Genomic DNA, 23,071 nt, shown 5'->3' on the forward strand with positions numbered 1-23,071 from the left:
AGGGCTATACCTTTTTTCATATGATATATAATTAATTAGATTTATGAAAGTCTGGTTATTTATTTTACTTCCAGCATAATTCATCTGCTCATTTTATAGTGTTTTTTATGTACAGTGTACAATTAATTCCTGTATACACTGTATATACCGTGTAAACGTTGCTCGACGCATTAAGAGGGAATGCATAATAAAACGAAATGAACAACTATCGTCAAATACATCATCAAACTGAACTGATACTTTCCAGTAATAAAAATACGTATTTATTTAAAATATACATACCAATCGATGTATACAAAGCCATGTACAATTTTTAATCACACCGATTGTCATTTTAATTATTTAGGAAGTACTATTTCAGTGATTTGGTTAAAGGACAAGTCCACATCAATAAAAAGTCGATTTGAATAAAAAGAGAAAAATCCGACAAACATAACACTGAAAATTTCATCAAAATCGGATGTAAAATAAGTTATGACATTTTAAAGTTTCGCTTGATTTTACATAATAGTTTTAATTTATGCACATCCTGTTCGGTATGCAAATGAGGAGACTGATGACGTCATCCACTCACTATTTTCTCTATTTATTCAAATCAACATTTTTCTGGGGTGGACTTTACCTTTAAAGAAGAAATACAAACTTAAGACAACATCAAAATAGGTCATTCAAAATTATTCTGTGCTTGGGTCTAAAAATGATACATCGCAAGAGTTATATGTAAAGTATGTGATTACATGCATACATTGTCGTGTGTGCACAATGCTGCGTATATCTACTGGTTTGTATTTCAGATTTGAATATGTATTAAAAAAAAGATCTTCTGAGAACCCCTTTTTCCTCTTACCCCTTTTCCTCTTCTTCTTATTCTTTGCTTTTTCTTCTTCTTCTACTTCTTCTTCATCATCATCTTCTTCCACTAATATTATCTTCTCCTTCCTCCTCTTCTTCTTCTTCTCCTTCTTCGATCATCATTCTTTTCCTATGAGTGTGAGCGCTAGGTACTGTTTATGTATGGATATGCAAATAATTCGATGTTAATTCTAAAAGTTTTTGTTCTCATACTACAGATGCCTTACTGATCATGCTAATTGCATAATGTATGGAAGTATATATAGTCCTTCTAAATTTCATATATGAAAATGAACTTCTTGATGACTCTGTAGGTCATCATTGAGTTTATAGATTATAAACAAGAAAACATATGTGATATAGACATGATAAACCAATCAAAAATATTTCATTGAATATCGTAGAAATACACAGCAAGATGATAAGAAGTAAGACTATGATAAATGGTTATTGCAATAATGTTCGCTTGCAGAGGTGTCATCTAATCCCCATCTATATAAAACCAAAACATTACAATTGGCTAACCATAATGGTCATAACAATCAACAAAATATACGCACGTTTAATAGACTATGAATGAAATTGTAAATAAGTTGGCATGGAAGCCACAGTCGTTAACCTATTTAGTAGGCCTGTTTACTTCTCAGCCTAATGCCACTAAGGCTAACCCGTTTGTTCTACTATCAATTTGGTCTACACTATACTTGGTCTAATACTCTATTCCTTTTTTAGTCTAATGGAATGGCCAGATGGTCTAATTTTCACTTCTTTTACTAATTATTTTGCTCTTGGTCAAATGGAAATCTGATTAATGTGCAGGTCATCTAATAAAGTGGTGTTAAACCGGGTGGGTATGAATTGAAGAAAAAATGGACACCCAAACAGGAAATTGGACAAAGAGTTAAATGGTCTCAATGACATTCAGGACCATCTGGGCCCCGTATCACAAGGGTGAGCGATAAACCTCTGATCTGAAAGAACAATTCTGATTGATTCGTTAGTCAGTCCACTGAGCAAAATGCGCGTGTAACGAGGATTTTCATAGGCCAATCCATTTAGAGATTAATCGCTAATCTTTGTTTTGCGGGCTCTGGTTCTAGACGAAGTAGAATTGATTTTTTTTGGATGAAATCAAACGGAAAGCATACGAAATGTGTGCAAACAAGGTTGCAAATTACAGTCTCCACAACTTGAATAACATGCAAAGAAGGTCAAGAGTCACGGACAAAGGCGTCACTGATCCTGTCACTCTGCGTTAGAAGATGACCGTGTCTGGTCCGTTAAATGAAGAACCCGACCCCCTATTTTAAGTGCTGCTAATAGTTTAACTTATTTTTAACATTTTTCTTTTCAGTAAACGGGTACATATTGCCCTAAAAATATTTTTGAATTAAGAGAACGCTGTTTGGTAAAATAACTCTTTTTTTCCACTTTTGAAAAAAAAATCAAGTCAAAGTTAATTAATGGTCGCAATCTGCTAACTTCGGCAAGGAAATGCTTAGCTTCGAGTAGAGCTCATTTAGAAGACCTTTTAGAAAAAAACACCATGCATTTCGTGTTCATGAACATGATTTTTACAGTTTCTATACGAAAATTGTAATGATCACGAAGGCCACAACTTGGAAAGCAGCGGCAACACTGGGGAGCATTTCATAAGCTACAGCATATCATTGCATCTGATTAGCAGCGAACAAATTAGTCGGTGAAAATCACTGAAAATCACATGCTTTTCATGAACCGTAAGTATTGGTCCCCTAGCCGAAGCTTACATAGCCATGAATTAGATCAAGATCGTGACAACGGTAGGGTCACATGACTTGCGTTAGGTGTCCATGTTTCCACTACCGTTTGAATACCCAATATCCATCTTCTCCACGTGGTGACGAGAATTGCCTGCAGAAAAAAGAAGGACCGAAACACGGAGTTAAACATGTAAAAATCATTGGCCTGTTTCACAAATACTGTTATAATAACAATGCCAAATGTTCATAGTACGTTTACTATCATTCAATCAAAATGAATGATTTTAGTAGCTTTAACGCAGTCAGTTCCAAGTTTATTATCATAATAAGTTTTATGAAACGGGGCCCCAGTTGTCTTGTCAACTTTGCAAGTTCACGGCTTAAAACTGTTAATAATGACAAAGGATGCATTAAAGTCGTAATTGCCAATTCATCCACTCACCACATAGTCTACCTTCATTTAGTCTAATGCCATTCCGTACATCTACATTTCGTCTAACAACCATTTGGTCCAATAATCATTTGGTCCAATCATCACTTCTTCTAATCACCAGTTCGTCTAGTACCATTTCGTCTAATAACCAGTTGGTCTAATACCCATTTTCTTTACATTCATTTTGCACAAACAACACTTAAGTTTAATTAGACCAAATGGTATATGGACTAAATGGCTATTGGACCAACTGGTTATTAGACAGAATGGAATTAGACCATGTGGTGAGTGGACGAACTGATGGTAGACCAAATGATAGTAGACGAGGTGGCAATTGACTTTAGACGAATTGGAAATAAATCGATGTTTATAAGCCATAATACTACAGTCGCACCAACGATACCGACCTCAGAACGACCGATCAAATGCCATTCAAAATAATGTATTAGTTCTGATCAGTCTGGAGTCGGTTCAGGGGACCGTTTCATAAAGAGTTACAACTGTTGCAAATTTGCCATTATGGCAACTACCATGGTAACCTCCATTCTGATTGGCTGCTGAGGCTTGTTACCATGGTAGTTGCCATTATGGCAGAGTTACAACAGTTGTAAGTCCTTTATGAAACGGGCCCCAGATGCTGTGACTGGAGCATGGACGTTGGCCAGAGCTCCGTTACTCGAAACTTATTTCTCCGGTAGTTTGCCATCAATGGTGAGAGCGATGGCAACAGAGCTCAGCGGTGCTCAGCGTCCACTAAGCACCAAGTTTTTGTCATAATAACAACGGGACTACATTCATGTTAACGGTGAGCTGATATGGAACGTGGTCCAGGAATTCCCATAAAGGTATCAACTGTAAGGATGTCCCGTTAATGCACTGTACATCTTCGTCATCTACAGTCATGTTTGAATGTTTCCTCGTGTTAACTTATACAAATGCCAACGTCACTAATGAAACTAAATAAAACACATAAATCCTTTAGAATTGTCATCTCTAACAATAAGAGTTAAGAAGTGATTCGTCAATGATGACATTTTCTAATGAAAGATCTAGGAAAATATTATCGCACATTAGAAAATAATGCACCAAGGTTAGAAAAACTGTCCTCTGAAAATCAATATTATACTTACAGCTCACTTCCACTTCGTCCCTTTGATCCCGTTTCCGACCGCAGCATCTGATAAAGCTTCTCAAAGTTTCCGAAGCATGACAGTTGAAGGATCTTCAGAGATGCTGACTTCTTGGTGGCCTTGACGAAACTTTGGATGGTAGCGTCTGAGACTTCCCCACATGTTTCCTCGACTTCTTCAGCATAGTGACGGAGTTGGTCACCCGAGGGTCCTGCCTTGATGTGGGACACCTTCGGCAACGTCTGAAGAACCATGGTCAGGATTTGGATCAGTGTCTCGGAGCTGAAGAAGTTGCTTAGCTGGAGATGCTCTAAATTGGTTAGGTTGCCCAGGACATTGTCAAGACCTTTGAGGCTGTTCCGGTGGCTGTCCACATTCCCTGGGTCGTGGTACATGATACACGAAAGACTCAGTACTTTCAGATTGGGATAGTTCCGGCACCATGCTGGTAGGTTTATGTACTTTGGATCAACATCCGTGCCCGTGAGCTCTTCCAGGGTCTCGGAAGAATGGAGATTAGAGATAAAATCGCTCGTAGAGAAGATTGAGTTCACCCTCAGACGCCGGAGGGTAGGTATAACGACGTCATCGGATAGTCTTCGTAAGGCTTCTCTTGAGGGACTGAATGTGTGTGGCATGTCAAAGATCATTTCTGGCACGGATGAGAAGTAACCATTCTGTAAACAAGCCGTAGCATAGTCCATATCAATTCGAGATGCAATGCAGAACTGGACTTTCTCTATATGAACTGGTTCCTCAGCTTCCCTAACAGAATTCAGGATGAAGTACCTGAAAGCGACATCTATCAAGAATCTCTTTGTGAACGCTGTAATTTGAAGGGACCTTAGGTTAATTTGAAGTTCGCGGTTCAAGGCATCATTTCTGTGACACTCAAAGTTACATTTCAATACAAGCTCTTGAGCCGCCAACGTTGAACCAGGGTCCTTCCAGGCTAAATCACCAAGAACTCTCAGAATTCTCTTAGCGACATCAGGACTTTCACCGGAAGCAAATGTTAATATAAATCTCAGAGACTCACAGTCTGCAATAGTTCCAATGGAAGATAAGATATCTTCAAATATCTGTGGGTCAGTCCGGTGAAGCCTTGCCAGACCGATTGCTGCGCATTTCTCGTGCACTAGTGGGTGACAGAAAGACCACTCCCTGTCCTCTTTGCTTGAAACTGAATCATCGGCGGTGGAAAGGGTACATCTGATCAAACCTACTCTCTCAGCGAGTTCTGCACACTCTCGTTCACTGTCTGCCAGGTCCTTTGTCTTGAATGTTAGATGGCCGTTTGGTTTCAAGACGCTCTCCAGTGCTACACGACTGAGCCCTGACATTACATTTCTAACTGCCTCAACCACATTCGCTACATCTTCATGACCAATGAAGCAGAGAACTAGCGAAGAAGTAATGATATCTGAGGGCGTGTTGATGTCATGAAGCTGAGCATGATTCTCCCATAACTTGCAAATAGTTACAAGAAACATTGGTCGCGAGCAGAATGACAACAATACATCATCGCTGCCTACGTGTTGAAGAAGCTCAATGCCCCTTGCTTCATCAGATTCGAAAAACGAACGGATGAATTCGCTTTGGAGGTCAAAACTGAGACCTTGCATCTCAACTGAGAGTACCTTACGTGTGGAGTCCTCACTTTCTGGTAGACACGCCCTACTTGAAACAATCACCTGGCACTGTACTATGTCTCGAAACTTCTGTACTGCCCGAAGGTCACCTTGTGAGCGGGAGACATCAAACCCATCTATCAGGAGAACGGAGTTCTTTGGGTGCATTCTAAGGTAACCATCAACCATTCTGGTCGTTGTTGAAGCGTCCGTAAACAGGAGGTGCTTGACCACTGCTTCTCCGATGCTACGACATCGTCGCAACTCCCCAAGGGTGAAGAAGAGAACTAACGGAACTTTGGAAAGAGGTGATTGCTCGTTGCCTTCCGCCCAGTCTAGAGCCAGCCTCTTCAGAAGACCCGTTTTACCACAACCCGCGTCCCCGTGTAGAAGGATAAATGGCGGTTGTTGCTTGCCCCTCTGGTGAGCACTTAGGACGTCGTGCCTACTCTTAAAGGTTTCCTTCTGCCCACGTTCATTCTGATACACCGCTGGGATCTCCAAGTAATGCTGGCTCTTTATTGCATCAAAGTCATCGCTGACATACCTCTCCTTTAAGGCGTCTTGCCATCTTGCTACGCTATCTTCAAGGGATTGAATCCTGCTCAGAAGTTTATCTGCAAGGAATGAACAAAATTGAAATATTATACTTGTCTGCCTATTCAGTTTTTATAACAGTTAATGCTATTTTTTTCAATTTCAAATGTTTAGATTATGTGGGTATTCTAAGAAGTATCACCCTAAACAAGGGAAAATGGGAAGAGGCCTAACAATACCTACCAATGACATTGATGACTACATGAGTATTACTCTTCAACATTGCCATTTACCAAGAGAAATTTCAACCCCGATTTAGAGAAAACACAGCACAACTAATGCAGATTATGCTGCTTCAATTTTCAAATTTAAGGCAGGTTGTGGAAATTACTGCGAGGATTTTCCCCTTTCAGTTGCGCTATGAATACCAAGATATCCGATTTATCTAAGGGTTGAATACTGGGCCGTAATAGAGAACTATATAGGTGCAGAGTGTTCAAATATGCGGGACTGATAAATCGGGTAAATGCCACAAGTAAATGCTGTCTAGAATCCTTTGAAGAATTTCGTATTCGCAAATTGCCACCGGCACTACAAAATGAATGATATTCCAGTTTGATAACGAACTACGGTGAGGATGTTTCACTTTTTTATATACATGTAAATCAATAAAAATATCTGTGGTGAAAAATATGATTCCCGCCCCACCCATCCACCACCACCCATACCTGTGAAGAAGGTTACAGATATGCTGATTTAAAAGATGGATGACAGAATAGTGAATTTCCAATTATTGGGCCTCTGAGATATAAATCATGGGTTTGAAACTCGTATTCCCTTTGTGAACGTACTATTGGTAATGGCTGCATAAAGATCATCTCGACCCAGATCAGAGGAAACAGCAGCAAGTATCCGTCTTCCCTGAGGTGCGTTGCCAGAGCGTTTCTTCCAAAGCTTAAGAACCGAAAATGCACATTGCGCCACGCCCTCTCCGTTCGCCTTTGACACATTCTTAATGTCGTTTTGGTTTAGGCCCAGCCGTTTGCCTATGATGAAAAACACGAAACATTTAGTGTTGTTAACAAGCTGATTTTTTTTTAATTCAAGCAAAACACATCTTAAAAGTGTGCGGTAAACGGTATGCGTGATGAGACATAATGGTTACAATTGATATAATCTGATACGGCATGTCAACTAAATTTGAACTGATATCTGTAGAGAATACAGCATTATGTACTATGAACTTCATGAATCATAATGTGGTATTTTGACCAAACCTCTCGTCAAGAGAAAAAACATCTTCAGAATAATCGAACCATCAACTTTAGGCTTGCACAATCTATACGAAGTGATATTGAAATCACTGAAGATTTTGCGCTGGGGCTAATCAAATTGTTTCAATGGTTGTCCTACCACTAACCTAATGTGTGCCATTCCGATGTAGACCTGATCTCTGTGGATATTATACGGAGTTCTTCCAATGATAACTCCATCTTGGTCTTTGAGACAGTAGACTTTGGTGTTGATTTTCTCAAGGATTTGGGAGGTCCAGTACTTTTCGAGACATCCGGTTTTGAACTACGCTTATGATCGGTAGGAGCTGGTTTTTGCGTATTTTCAGATCTGTCTGGTATACTGGTGACGCGACCAAGCGGATGAACTCTTTGAGTTTCTATAGGATCATTTTGTATGGTGATAGTTCCATCGACTGATTTCAAGACGGCAACTGCTACAGTTTCGCCTGGGTCAACTGGATCTAAACGGCTTGTGACCGTCCCCGGGTAGGGTTCTAACTGACTAGAACTTGGATCAAGATCTACTGAACCAGTGTCATCGTCGCTTTTGGATTCATAAACTCCTGCTTTATCAGACACCGTTGGGTGGTTAACAGAATCATCTTTAGCAGAAGGCGCCGATGAGGATGGAGCGGTACATTCATGTGGATCGGTTGTGATAATAGGAACGGTGATGGACTTTGGTTTGGGTGACTGAGATCGCTGTTCGTTGTCGCTGAGGACTTCAATGGGGACGTGTATGACATTGTGTCTCTGCCACCTTGTTTCGTTGTCCTCATCCGATTCGTCCTCGAGACTTCATGGGAAAGACAAGAATAATTAATACTGAGATAAGTTGCGGGACTGATTAGAAGGGAAACACGAAGTAGGAAGGTAGGAGAGGAAGATGATTATGCTGATGATCATGAAGAAGAACGAGGAAAGGAAAACAAATGTAGATGATAAAGGTGAATAAGAAGAAAGAGGTGCACAAGAGAGAGAAAAAAAAGAAAACGATGATGATGAAGAAATAGAAAGAAAATGAAAAAAAAATAGGAGAAGAAGACGAAACAAAGAAGCAGAACAGGATGATGAATAGCAGAGAGAAACGACAGGCAAGGACACGAAATGCAACCAAAAAGAACGTAAAGGGGAAAAAGAAAAGGAAGATGACGGAAAAGATGGTGGTAAGACAACATACATTAATCAAAAGGAAACGGAAGGAACGCATACAAAAGGAGGATTAGAAGAGAAATAAAAAGAAATACATTAAGGAAATACGAGATAGAAAAGGACAAGAAGATGTTGATAAATAATAGTTGAAGGCGAGTTGAAGGCAAGTAAAAGGGAAGGAGGGCAATGTGATTATTCTTGAACAGAGTTTAATATTCTATAGGAATAATGCAATGACATTGTGAGCAAATAGTTAAAAGTATTGCTTCGAGTACATGTTCCTCCTCTTGATTTTCTAAATTCATCTTTTGACTAATACTATGCATACGCTATCATTTTTTTTTGTTCTCTCATGATATACTTCGATCACCTTTGTATTAATCATCTGATCCAACTACTGCGTGAGAAATTGTTACTTAAGCACTTAAATAAATATTTCGAAAACAACTGAACTGAAAGAGAAAAAAGAAGAAGAAAAGATAGAAAATAGAAGAAGTAGAAGATCGGATTATTAGAAAGAATACTGAATGAATTGGAAAATATGATCTTCAACATACCTGTCGCTTAAAGACTCAAATGTTTCCACTCCTGACTCGGTTTTATCGTAACTTCGCTCTGTAGTCATCGTTGTTCTTTTGTCATCGTCATTAATGATGTAAGGTATGTTTGGTGTGGACTCGGTTCCTTGTCTTCTATTCCTAGCTGCCCTGGATTCTGCTTCGAGTATATACGTTCTTCCTGCAATGATATGCAATGCAGTAGATTACTTTACGATTTCAAGTGCAGTGTTGATATTTTGGTGTTGGTGTTAGTTCTATTTTTAAACATGGGTATAACATTAAATATAAAATCAAGATGGTCCTGAAATGTCACTAACGAGGTGTTGAGCTGTCAGTATTGTGATCCAGATCAATTGTGTAAACTCAAATTGGGTTTGGAGCTGGGAAACGCAATCCAAATTGGTTTTCTGACACCAACAGCAATACCAATACCGACCTTGAAATCACACAATGTTGGTTCTGGTTTATTGGTACGTTCCATTTTGGTGTTTGGTGCTGATGTCTACTTTTTACATGAGTATAAAATTAAATATAAAAAGAAGATGGTCCTAAAATGTCACTCATTAGGTGTTGAGCTGCCAATTGAAGCTGGGAACCGCAATCCAAATTGGTCTTCCAACACCAACATCGAACTTGAAATCACGCAATGTTTGTACTGGTTTTTTGGTACTCGACACAACACCTGGCAGGACTTAATACTTACACATAGATAGGGTATACTTTCGGCCGTAGAAGGGATGCAAGGGACATATTGAACCAGTGGTCAACTACTCTTGATCGAGTAACTAATTATGAGGGGATAATATCATCACTGTGTTTTACCATTATTCTTTACTTCAAATGCGTTCTTGTCATTAGACTCTAGTTTTTATTAATTTTTTTTAATTTGTCGGTAGGATTGTCGGATTTCAAGCTAAATGCTAAAACAGAGGAACTGTTAGTAATCTAATGAAGATTGTAAATAAGTTGGCAATCCTCGTGCAGTTCTCCTCGATCATTTGTATATGTTATTTGAGGTATTTGTTTAAAACGACACTAAACCACCAAAATACTAAAAGTTTATGGTAGCTGTCACTGCAAACAAAACAGGTGATAATCTAACATCAGAAAGACATCTATCACAGCAACATTAGCGAAGTGTTGGAACAACGCGAATTTGGTTTCGAGCCAACACAAGGCAGGTATTCTAAACAACTGTCTGTGTTAAAAACAACTTTGGTTTGACGCTGAACTGGTGCCCGTTTCATAAAACTTGTTCTATTAACAAATATGCAATAACAGTTAAAGGCCGCTGATATCTTTCAATCTGATTCAATCTGGTACTTTTGCAGTTTAAAGTCCAGATTAATAAAGACTTGCTATAGGTAATGCCCAATATCTATAACAAGCTTACTATCAGCCAATCAAAACAATCTATTTGAGTAGCTTCAAGCTGTTTATGAAACATTCCCGCTGGTGTTAGTCTGCAGACACAGATTCTTGGTTTTCGCAATTCGCATAATGCATCATGCAGAGTGTGACGTGTTGAGACTAGATTCACTGCATACTGTGGCTGGCTCTTATTTGACACAAACATAGGCCCGTATTCTGAAGTCAGGTTTGACTTAAACTCAGGTTTAAAGTTGTGGTTTAAGTATGGGAAGCCAAAAGTATCAATTTTTTTCATGAATTTGTATGCTTCTTATGTTTACTGTGCTCTTTCCTGATTCATCGATGGTGAAGACAATCATCTATTTATACTTCCCCGGATCCTTCCTAGACAATTATGAATGATTTCAGAGCCAAATGAGCTGAAAGATGATTTCTCTATCGTTAGTGATTTATGTAACAGTTGGCTATCCATACTTAAACCACAAATTTAAACCTGAGTTTGAGTTAAACCTGACTCCAGAATACGGGCCATAGATATCTGCGTCTAGTCTTCATTCTAGACATGGTATAGTTGTCAAATTTGAGTCTGTGCCTGCAGACTACCCTGGTGTTCGTGCAGGGCTATACTTACGTTTGATTTTATTGTAAAGATCTTCACGCCCAACTGTTGACAGCGCTAAGGCTAGGTGAGATCTTGGATTGATCACCTCAGAACAGTTGTTTTTCCATAGCAACAGAACTTCCATGGCACAAAGAGGTACGTTTCCAAGGTAACGCTCCTTGAATGCGGCAAGTCTACTGCTGGATATTCCAAGATGGCTACCAAGACGCATCCAGTCCGAATCCCGTAGCTCCTCGACAAGCTCCTTGATCTCCAGATCTGTGACCTCTGACCTTTCGAGTCGAGTTGAAATCGGTACAAATGAAGAGTCCCTTACTGCATAAAAGTGAAAAAGAGACACTATAGTGAGTAAGATACTGTGCACACGGTACCCTGCGGGTGTGACTTTCGTAAAGGTTTTTGTGAGTTACGATCGATTTTACTGGTGGTTTATGGTGTACACACCAAATGTGCCGATTTAACGCGTTAGAAAAGATCACCAGTCATTCCTAACGCACAAAGGACTTTCTGAAGCACCAACAGGGTATATAATAATGTCCCCTATATAGATAGGGGACATGGCACGGGGGGGGGGGGGGCAGTCAAAATATTGCAGTACACACGCGTGACCAAAATACGCGTTTAAATGGGTGTTTTTTCAGTTTTGGACGCGGGCCGCGCGTGCACTCGTTAAGGGTATCAAAAACACCGATAAAAAGGTGGTTTTGAAAGACTGGTTAATGGTCAATCGCGAGGTCCAACTTAATTATGGTATTTTTTTTTCCAATGCTTTTTTTAGACTAGCCAAATGTGTTTAGGGTATGTTTTGCCCCCAAAACTTTTCCCCGGGGTCATATTTTTGTTACAACTTGTTTAGGGGCCAAAATGTGTAAATAAAGCCCGCGAATTTTATTGAATTATGTTAGAATCTATTTTTAGATCTTGAGTACTGTCGACTGGCATTAATATCTAACTGTAACACTGATCAATAGTGCTATGCAATAAGAGCCTATGTATGCAGAGTAATTGTCACAGTCACACCAACAAAGCCAAAAAGCCATTTCAAATCGATAAAATGCCCTTTTCAATAACGTTGGTCGGTTTGAAGTCGGTATCGTTGTAACTGCGACACAGACAGGATGAACGTAAAAAAACAAACAAAAAAATACCTCCATAATAACTTTCCCTCCTTTCCATTGAGTGATATCCCATTGATGTAATATTATCTTCTTCATGGGTTGCGAAAGAAGTCTCTCTGCGAACTAAATGTGCTGCGTGTGGGCGGTAATTTCCGGTCATCCTCGACCTCACATCCGGTACAGCTGAGGCGAGTGGATGGAACCGGGTCTCGTGCCAGGACTGGGGCAGCGGCCGACTTTCCATCTCGTCATCTCTCAATTGGGAACTAAGGTAATCCTGACTGGATCGCCTTCTGTATTGTATCGGTTGGCTCGGTTGTTCGGTATATTGGCTATGATGGGCCATTTGGTGGCTGTGGTGGGCGATGTGCTGTGAGACATTCTTCGGTTTCCGGGTGAACCGGCGTTGTTTTCCCGGTGATGTGGCAGGTTGAACCGGTTCATCTCCGAACTGGTACCGGCGAGATTTATACCGCTTTGAGTGACTTTGTCCCATCTTGACTTTTAACTTTCTTTGTTCTGTGTCTCAAGCTTGCTATTCCTACAACAACAACAACAACAAAAACGGGAAATTGTTATTATGTATTTCTTTTAAAGGGGTTCGGTAACCTTATGAAAACATAATATACATGACAAGAGATGCCGAATAGATTTTATTTTGCAAGCTCCATGGAGATTCCTTTTCAGGCAAAAAGAAAGAGAAAATGAGGCCTCATGGCGATTACAAATTATAAGAGGAACATTCCGGTGGCGATAACAGCTTGCAATATAAGTTCAGTAGACCTACTTCATATTTCGGTTATGTGTATTCAATTTCAAAATGGCAAAAATGAAAATACACTTATTTCTTACATTCACTACATTAAATCTGTTAAAGTTGTACCATTTCATAAAAATGCTTTATATTGGGACACATTTTTCTTAAGGAAAATCACATCATGGTGGCATTATAATGTTGGTAATGCTAAGGAGCTTACATTAATTAGGCTTGGTGAATACGGGGTGAAAATCATAACAGCAGAAGTGTGCAAAACTACTAATCAATCCAGTGTTATTATATCACTATCTGAATACATAGGCCCACTTTTAAGATAACATGCTAAGTCACTACTAAATACATGTACATTCATACCGAAATAAATTTGTTACCAAGTAGCAAACAAGTGCTTTTCCTTTCAGAGACATGTTTTGTTTATCTTCAGAAACTAAATTATATGTATGCTTATTTATTGTTCGTACTATCCAAAAAACGGTGTGTTTTAAGACTAGCTAGTTATAACACGCAATCAATGAGAGACCCACAGTGCGTTCTTCAGTTTGCCTACCACACCCTTTAAACATGTTTAAAGCTATTCATGGAGTGGCCGACTCGAAAATAATGAATAAAAAATATCTGGTTATTCAACCTTGTATTATACAAGCACTGGTAAGGTAATATTAAATTCTAAACAAAATGCTGAAACTGCACAGCAACGAACTATGTCTAATACTTGTCTGATAGCACAAGCATAGAGCCATTAGCTCCATGGCACAAGTTAACGGACTGCATGTTAAACCAGAGTGTGTGGAAATTCCATTTTGTTTAACTTCGTATTTGCACTGCGTGTCAAAAGATCCTGTTCCAATAGATCTTACATCAGCTTTTTGGGCAACAATGTATCACATGAAAATCTATAACTCGTGTTTCAGGAGGGTGTAGGCTGCAGCTTTATAATATTTGTCGTCACGCCTGCAACGAAAGATAGCAAGGGCGATTCCATATGTGTCGTAGGGGACATTTCGACAACAATTTCTATTCTCTTAAATGCTTGAGCAATAAATGTTTTTTTTTGTCAGTGAAGGTTACAGGGGGTAGTCAAGTGAAAAACTGATAACCAGCCCCCCCCCCCCAAAAACGTTTGATTATGGATGAATTAAAGGTAAAAATGTTGTGTGTCGTATTGGACTAAAAGATCTCCCGTGGGGGAAGGCGGGGTAAGTTGTGACACTTTTTGCATTTTGCATGTTAGAATTGATATGACTAATAATATTGTAGACATAAATACCCCGCCTTTAGATTTGATTGTTGCGAAATGATTTTCACCTATATATAACTTTCTACCCCCACAATGAAATTAATTGTGACCTTTGAAAAAACGGTGTCAAATGGCTCAACTTGCCCCATATGTGGGGTAAGTTGTGCCACCTTCTGGGGTAAGTTGAGCCACAAAAACTATGTACAAAATGTATGCGGGAAGAAGCAGCATGTCAATTTTTTTTTCAAGTCTTTTCACTTGCTAATTCTCTATAAATACATACTCTAAAAGTAAAAGAACTGTCATGTGAATTTGCACCTTTCTGCCTGCATATCAATGGCTTTTCAATGTTTTATTTTTTATTTTTTATTATACATTACCATAAGAATTACCATGGTTCAACTTGCCCCATGTTGGCTAACTCAAAGTACCCCAGTCTTAAGTTAATGCGATATTTTCACATCCACACATTTCTTATGCATCCATCATTTAAAACACTATGACAAGAATGAAGATCCATACCTTGACTAACAATATTGTTCTTATTTCTTTATCATATTTAAAGACGTGTGTGGGTAAAAAGCACTCATCTTTTTTACACCCTTTTTTAATTTTTTGGCTGAAATTTGTATTTTCCCCTCTAAAATAGTACTTTTTGTTTCAAAGTCGAAAACAATATGGTTGGGTAAAGGGTTATGTAATGAGTCATCAATACATGACACCACCACAATATCTGACTCATTCATTATTGGCCTGGGGGTGGTGGCTCAACTTGCCCCTATATGCTCAACTTACCCCGCCTTCCCCTACGTCGCGCAACATTTTCACCTCTAATTCACCCACGGACAACATATTTTTGTTGGTTGTCACAATACCACGCGACTACCCCGTAGTACTTTATTATTACCACAAAACAAATTGAAGTTCCTCATTTGTTTAGACAGGAGGTTGAAAAGTGTTGTGAAAATGGCTGATTTCTCTAGCTGCATGGAATCGCCCGAAAAAAATTGAATGCAACTGAATAGCTCTTGTTCACTGAATGCAATAGCTTTGGGAGATCAGAACAAAAGAATAGACATGTACTTTGCACTTATTTTCGGCGTTGTTTAAAGCCTGGCGAACGCTCCAGTGAAAGGTCAATAATGCAAATCATACTTGAGCATCGTCTAGCATTCCAACGATACACTGTTATCAAAACATAAGTTTTTTACAGATGAAAAAAAAAAGAGTTATTTCTGAAATATATAAACATGTTAACATGGCATAACTACATACAAATACATTTTAAAGATAATAAAAAAATAAATGATAGGGATTCAATATATTAATCACACAAAACAAAGATATTCAATATAAAAATCAAATTACAAAACGAAGTTCTGAGTGTAGGTGAGTTATAAATCATAATACATTAAAAATGGCATAAATAGAAAGAAAGAATGCATTCGAAGAAATCAACTGGCAAAGGAAAACAAAATCATACACAGCAGCTCGATACCAATTGAATTATATAGCAAGTATATTACTGATTAACAAGTGTGGCTGTAAGGTAATAATAGTAATAATAATAATATGCAGTTCTTGTATAGCGCATTTCACATTATGAATTATGTCTCTATGCGCTTCCAAAGGACTTGGATATTATTACCCCTGCTGTAGCTTGGAAGCCGTAATTACTCAGATTACAGCGCACACGCATTTCAAGGAATGAATTCCTGCCAGGTACCCATTCACCTCCCCTGGGTTGAGTGCAGCTCTCTCTCTCTCCCTTGTTTTTCCGTCGATGCGACGAGGACCATCTAATCATCCTGGGTTTAATCATTAGCTTAATGGGTCCGCAGATGGCTAGTCAGGCCAATCTGTGTCCTAAAAAGTCTCTGGCAGTGTGGACAGGGAATATTGGCTACTGGTACAGGGTTGGCAGTCCTTGCCTTCCTGACCTTCCTGCGGGCTACGGCCACTACGGTCCTATTGGTCTCACATGCTTCAGCACCCTTATGTACAGCTAGCACAATGTGGATGAATTACTTGCTGAAGGAAACTACGCCATGGCTGGGATTTGAACCCACGACCCTCTGTTTCAAAGTCCGGAGACTAATCCACTGGGCCCCAACGCTCCACAACAAGGTGTTACATTATATTAGTATAAAGAAGGAAAACAGAAAATAGAATGCTAATACAAAAAGTAAATAGAAAGAAATCAATTGAATGATAGGCGCAAGGCAATACATAAATGAACAAATGGTTAATGCAAACTTTGTAAATGCATTTTATGGTTTAATAGAATAAAGAAAAAGCAAATTCTAAAATTTACAAGCAACTTGTAAGAAAGAGAGTGTACATTTGCTCATAGAGAGTGTATATTTGCTCATTAAGAGCAAATATATGTATAAAAATACATTTTAAAAAAGACACCCCCCGGGTTTTGGTGAGCAAATCAACTATTGAGTAATGAAGATTTGTTACGACATTCAAGAGATCGACACAGTGGGGAAGTGGACTGTTTTAGAATATTTTCATTTTGCATTGATATTGTTCATAAATGAGACTTTTTTATTTCTTTTGGAGGGTAGCCAGTTTGAACAGATAGAGTGGTTTTTTATAAAGACTTAGAAAAATCTAGGCTTAATTTGCTTCTTCTTGTCTCGAGGGTTTGGAGATTAAGCTAATAATTTCTGAAGATTTTTCAGAAAATAGCAGAATCATTCTGTAAATTGTGAACAAAGGGACATTTTCTGCAATTTAACACACAAAGTGTAATACAAAACATTTGTTAGGGTTCATACACTATTAAAATACCAACTTTGAGTAATTTTACACAATGCTCGTAACATAACAAACTCCAGTAAGGTTATAAATGTTGTCGAGGAAATTTTGTTTTGGAGAAAATTTCTAACATTGTATAAATGTGTAGGGGCCGTTTTTTCAAGTATCAACATTAAAATTTGGCACTGTTTCGTATCAAGTGCCTTAGTACTCTCGTCACTGGGTATCTAAGTAAACTATTAATTCGAATGCGAAGCGCGAGCTGTGAATCCCTTTCATAAACCCCTCAAAAAAAGGTTTGGAAAGCTGAGTTTGGCCATTAATTTCACCCAACCCCCAATTTTCCACAATGCATGTTTGATATCATTAATAAAATTATTTAATTCTCTTTAAAATGATACCATGCTTTATATGATCACGCCATCACGAAAAGAGCAGGATCCAAAAGTGTTGGATGAGGTCTGAATTGAAAAGCTGCAAAACGAGCAGAAATAGTCATGAAGGGTCAATACAGAACATGATTTTTTTTGTCTGTGTCAATAGAGATGAAAATCCATTCAAATCAAGCCCCCGCTTTTTCATTTTTTAAAATGTTTTGTTGTGGCTTATGTAGTGATGGTTCTGTGAGATAACATGGTTATACCAACTTTCTGTAATTTTACACAATGCACGTAACATTACAAACTGCAGTAAGGTTATAAATGTTGTCGAGGAAATTTTGTTTTGGAGAAAATTTCTAACATTGTATAAATGTGTAGGGGCCGTTTTCAAAGTATCAACATTAACATTTGGCACTGTTTCGTATCAAGTGCCTTAGTACTCTCGTCACTAATATTTTTTTCTTAAAAAATTGACTTTCTCAATAGCTATCTTAGAAATTCAGAGATTGAATATCAGAAAACTACAAAGATGAAATTCTCAGCGTATTCCCAATCGTTTATACTTGGTTTTATATCAGAATCATTAAGAAGAAAAAAAAAACTACGGTTTCCTATAAAATCACAAAAATATTTTTGTAAAAAACATCTTTGTTTCATATTCTCCTAATCATCATTGTTTTAGGTCATACTTGTCATAAACGGGAATAGTAGTAGAGACATGGGTGGTATACGCTTTGGTATTAGATCCGGTAGGGATCTCGGTTAATAATGGTAGACCTTTTTTTTCCTACTTTTATGTTTGTTTTTTCCAACACCTTTTTGTAGTCATTTAAAAACATATCACAGACTCAATTGATCAAGATGAGTGTCGGATTAAATTTGAGAACTGTTAAGTGGGTGTTGTGACATGTAAACAGTAGTACACACAATATGCAAGAACATACATACGGACACCAATATGCTACCCTCACCCACATACACACAAATAATACACTGGGCGGGTCGTGATCTAGTGGTTCTGACTCTCGCCTTTCAAACAAAGGGTCGTGGGTTCGAATCCTAGCCGTGGCGTGTTTTCCTTCAGCAAGAAACTTATCAACACTGTGCTGCACTCAACCCACGTGAGGGAAATGGGTACCGTCAATTCCTCAAAGAAGATGTGTGCACCTGAACCGGTAGCCTAGCTCAGCCGGGTAATGATAATAATAACAGGGCCCACTGGGAGAACAGTTATCGGAACTGAAGTGGCTACCCTGGGTAAATATATCGTTATTATTATTACTTTTTATTATTATTATTACACTTTAGAGATGACACGCTGCAAGCACTTACTAAATGCAGATAATTCTATATTGCCGACCGAATTCCGTCACCAACATTTTATATTCCGTGTGTTACATTATAATATTATAACATTACATGATGATGTATTATAAAATTTAATCATGGCATATAGGCGTTTTAACCATTGTTACACAGGGTTCGGCAATATGAGTGTTTGGAATACATTGGTAGATGGCAATGGCCAATGAAGATCACTGTAACATGGGCTTTTCGTTCGAAACCACGACAAGCATCCAATCAGCAGTATTCTTTTACATTTCAATATTTATCGCGAAGCTCTATTATGTTTGTGTTGGTGTTACAGAGATCGAAATTGTCGTATGGAGTCTAACCAGGAAGACCTGATTTTGACAGTCAAATACGGGACATGTACAGGTGCGGATCAGGGATAAGAGAAATATTTTCTTCCGCTAACAACTGAATTTCTCGTTTTCTTTGCGGGCGTATATAGCCCTCACTTAAGAATAATGTTAAAAAAATGTACGTTATTTAAAAAAAAAAAATGATGCAAACGCGAAGCTCGAGCTCAAACTTTTTTATATTTCATGTATTCCAACCTGAAATCTGAATCTTCTAAGCAAATTATGATCAAGACGCCTATCTAACTGGATGATCACTGCGGGTGCAAAGCGTGAGATGACATTTTCATATACTGACCTTGAAAACTTGACATTCGAGACTTTATTTCATCATGAACAGAATGGGTATCTAACTAAACTATTAATTCGAATGCGAAGCGCGAGCTGTGAATCCCTTTCATAAACCCCTCAAAAAAAGTTTGGAAAGCTGAGTTTGGCCATTAATTTCTCCCAACCCCCAATTTTCCACAATGCATGTTTGATATCATTGAAAAAATCATTTAATTCTTTTTGAAATGATACCATGCTTCTTATGATCACGCCATCACGAAAAGTGTTGGATGAGGTCTGAATTGAAAAGCTGCAAAACGAGCAGAAATAGTCATGAAGGGTCAATACAGAACATGATTTTTTGGTCTGTGTCAATAGAGATAAAAATCCATTCAAATCAAGCCCCCGCTTTTTCATTTTTTTAAATGTTTTGTTGTGGCTTATGCAGTGATGGTTCTGTGAGATAACATGGTTATACCAACTTTCTGTAATTTTACACAATGCACGTAACATTACAAATTGCAGTAAGGTTATAAATGTTGTCGAGGAAATTTTGTTTTGGAGAAAATTTCTAACATTGTATAAATGTGTAGGGGCCGTTTTTGAAGTATCATTATTAACATTTGGCTCTGTTTCGTATCAAGTGCCTTAGTACTCTCGTCACTAATATTTTTTTCTTAAAAAATTGACTTTCTCAATAGCTATCTTAGAAATTCAGAGATTGAATATCAGAAAACTACAAAGATGAAATTCTCAGCATATTCCCAATCCTTTATACTTGGTTTTATACCAGAATCATTAAAAAGAAAAAAAACCCCAAGGTTTCCTATAAAATCACAAAAATATTTTTGTAAAAAACATCTTTATTTCATATTCTCCTAATCATCATTGTTTTAGGTCATACTTGTCATAAACGGGAATAGTAATAGAAACAAGGGGGATATATGCTTTGGTATTAGATCCGGTAGGGATCTCGGTTAATAATGGTAGACTTTTTTTTCCTACTTTTATGTTTGTTTTTTCCCACACCTTTTTGTAGTCAGTTACAAACAAATCCCAGACTCAATTGATCAAGTTGAGTGCCGGATTAAATTCGAGAACTGTTAAGTGGGTGTTGTGACATGTAAACAGTAGTACACACAATATGCAAGAACAGACGTACGGACAACCATACGCTACCCTCACCCACATACACACAAATAATACACTGGGCGGGTCGTGGTCTAGTGGTTCTGACTCTCGCCTTTCAAACAAAGGGTCGTGGGTTCGAATCCTAGCCGTGGCGTGTTTTTCTTCAGCAAGAAACTTATCAACACTGGACGTGCTGCACTCAACCCACGTGAGGTAAATGGGTACCGTCAATTCCTCAAAGAAGCTGTGTGCACCTGAACCGGTAGCCTATCTCAGCCGGGTAATAATAATAGCAGGGCCCACTGGGAGAACAGTTATCGGAACTGAAGTGGCTACCGTGGGTAAATATATCGTTATTATTATTATTACATTTTATTATTATTATTACACTTTAGATATGACACGCTGCAAGCACTTACTAAATGCAGATAATTCTATATTGCCGACCGAATTCCATCACCAACATTTTATATTCCGTGTGTTACATTATAATATTAAAACATTACATGATGATGTATTATGAAATTTAATCATGGCATATAGGCGTTTTAACCATTGTTACACAGGGTTCGGCAATATGAGTGTTTGGAATACATTGGTAGATGGCAATGGCCAATGAAGATCACTGTAACATGGGCTTTTCGTTCGAAACCACGAGAAGCATCCAATCAGCAGTATTCTTTTACATTTCAATATTTATCGCGAAGCTCTATTATGTTTGTGTTGGTGTTACAGAGATCGAAATTGTCATATAGAGTCTAACCAGGGAGACGTGATTTTGATAGTCAAATACGGGACACGTGCAAGCGCGGATCAGGGATAAGAAAAATATTTTCACCCGCAAACAACTGAATTTCTCGTTTTCTTTGTGGGCGTAGCCCTTACTTAAGACTAATGTTTAAAAAATGTACATTATTCTAAAAAAAAAATGATGCAAACACGAAGCTCGAGCTCAAACTTTTTTTATATTTCACGTATTCCAACCTGAAAATTTAATCTCCTATTAAGCAAATTATGATCAAGACGCCTATCTAACTGGATGATCACTGCGAGTGCAAAGCGCGAGATGACATTTGCATATACTGACCTGAAAACGTGACATTCTAGACTTTATTTAACCATGAACAGAATGGGTATCTAACTAAACTATTAATTCGAATGCGAAGCACGAGCTGTCAATCCCTTTCATAAACCCCTCAAAAAAAGTTTGGAAATCTGGGTTTGGCCATTAATTTCTCCCAACCTCTAATTTTCCATAATGCATATTTGACATCATTTTAAAGATCGTTTAATTTTCTTTAATATGATACCATGCTTGTTATGATAATACCATCACGAAAAGAGCAGGATTCAAAAGTGTTGGATGAGGTCTGAATTGAAAAGCTGCAAAACGAGCAGAAATAGTCATGAAGGGTCAATACAGAACATGATTTTTTTGTCTGTGTCAATAGAGATGAAAATCCATTCAAATCAAGCCCCTGCTTTTTCATTTTTTTAAATGTTTTGTTGTGGCTTATGTAGTGATGGTTATGTGAGATAACATGGTTTGTTTCTAATGTGTTTTCTTGTGCAGAGGTGTGATTGATTACATATTAATGTTGATATGTTAAGGTGCATGAAAACAAAAGAAACCGCTGAGAAACTCACTCATCCCCACGGAAAAGGAACAGTGACTTTCGAAATAGTGTCATTTTGCAAATTTAGAATTTTGACCTTGCCCCACATTTCAAGGCACTGCACCTCCATGTGAACCATAATCATATCATGTAGGGTATCATTTTAAAGAAAATTTAATGATCCATTTATTGTTATAATTACACATTGATATCTTCAAAACCGAGGAGGGATTATCGATCAAAGTCAAACGAAACCGCTGAGAAACTCACTCATCACCACGGAAAAGGAACAGTGACTTTCAATATAGTGTAATTTTGCAAATTTAGAATTTTGACCTTGCCCCACATTTCAAGGCACTGTACCTCCATGTAAAGATAATCATATCTTGTATGGTATCATTTTAAAGAAAATTAAATTATCTATTCATTAATATTAATTATACATTGAATTTTACTAAAACAGAGGAGGGACTATCGATCAAATTCAGATTTCCAAACTTTTTTTGAGGAGTTTATTTTGACTTGTAAATTTAATAGTTTCAGCACTTTCACATATAAAGTAAACAAGTGCAAAGCACGAGCTGGATTCATTTTGGCGATTTAAACCTAAAACCGGGACATTCTCAACGCTTATTGTTACTAGATTTGGGATGGATATCTAATTAAGCATTTGATGCGAGCGCGGAGTACGTGCTGAAGGTTTTTCTCCGGAATGAAAAAAAAAAGAACGTTTAAGCACGTTTTTAA

The 23,071-nt window shown here is 38.0% G+C and overlaps 1 protein-coding gene across 1 annotated transcript; it reads right to left on the minus strand.

Moving 5' to 3' along the window:
• Positions 1-215: 215 nt before the first annotated feature.
• Positions 216-12,984, minus strand: LOC129263902 (uncharacterized). Its single transcript, XM_054901818.2, has 7 exons — positions 12,474-12,984; positions 11,335-11,640; positions 9,330-9,510; positions 7,746-8,416; positions 7,177-7,371; positions 4,158-6,405; positions 216-2,745 (listed from the first exon to the last, which is right to left on the minus strand). The coding sequence occupies exons 1-7, from the start codon at positions 12,937-12,939 to the stop codon at positions 2,694-2,696; spliced, it is 4,119 nt and encodes a 1,372-aa protein (XP_054757793.2). The 5' UTR covers positions 12,940-12,984; the 3' UTR covers positions 216-2,693.
• Between the last annotated feature and the right edge of the window lie 10,087 nt (positions 12,985-23,071).

This window comes from Lytechinus pictus, chromosome 6 (genome assembly GCF_037042905.1).
Source record: "Lytechinus pictus isolate F3 Inbred chromosome 6, Lp3.0, whole genome shotgun sequence".
In the NCBI taxonomy this organism is placed as follows: Eukaryota; Metazoa; Echinodermata; class Echinoidea; order Temnopleuroida; family Toxopneustidae; genus Lytechinus; species Lytechinus pictus.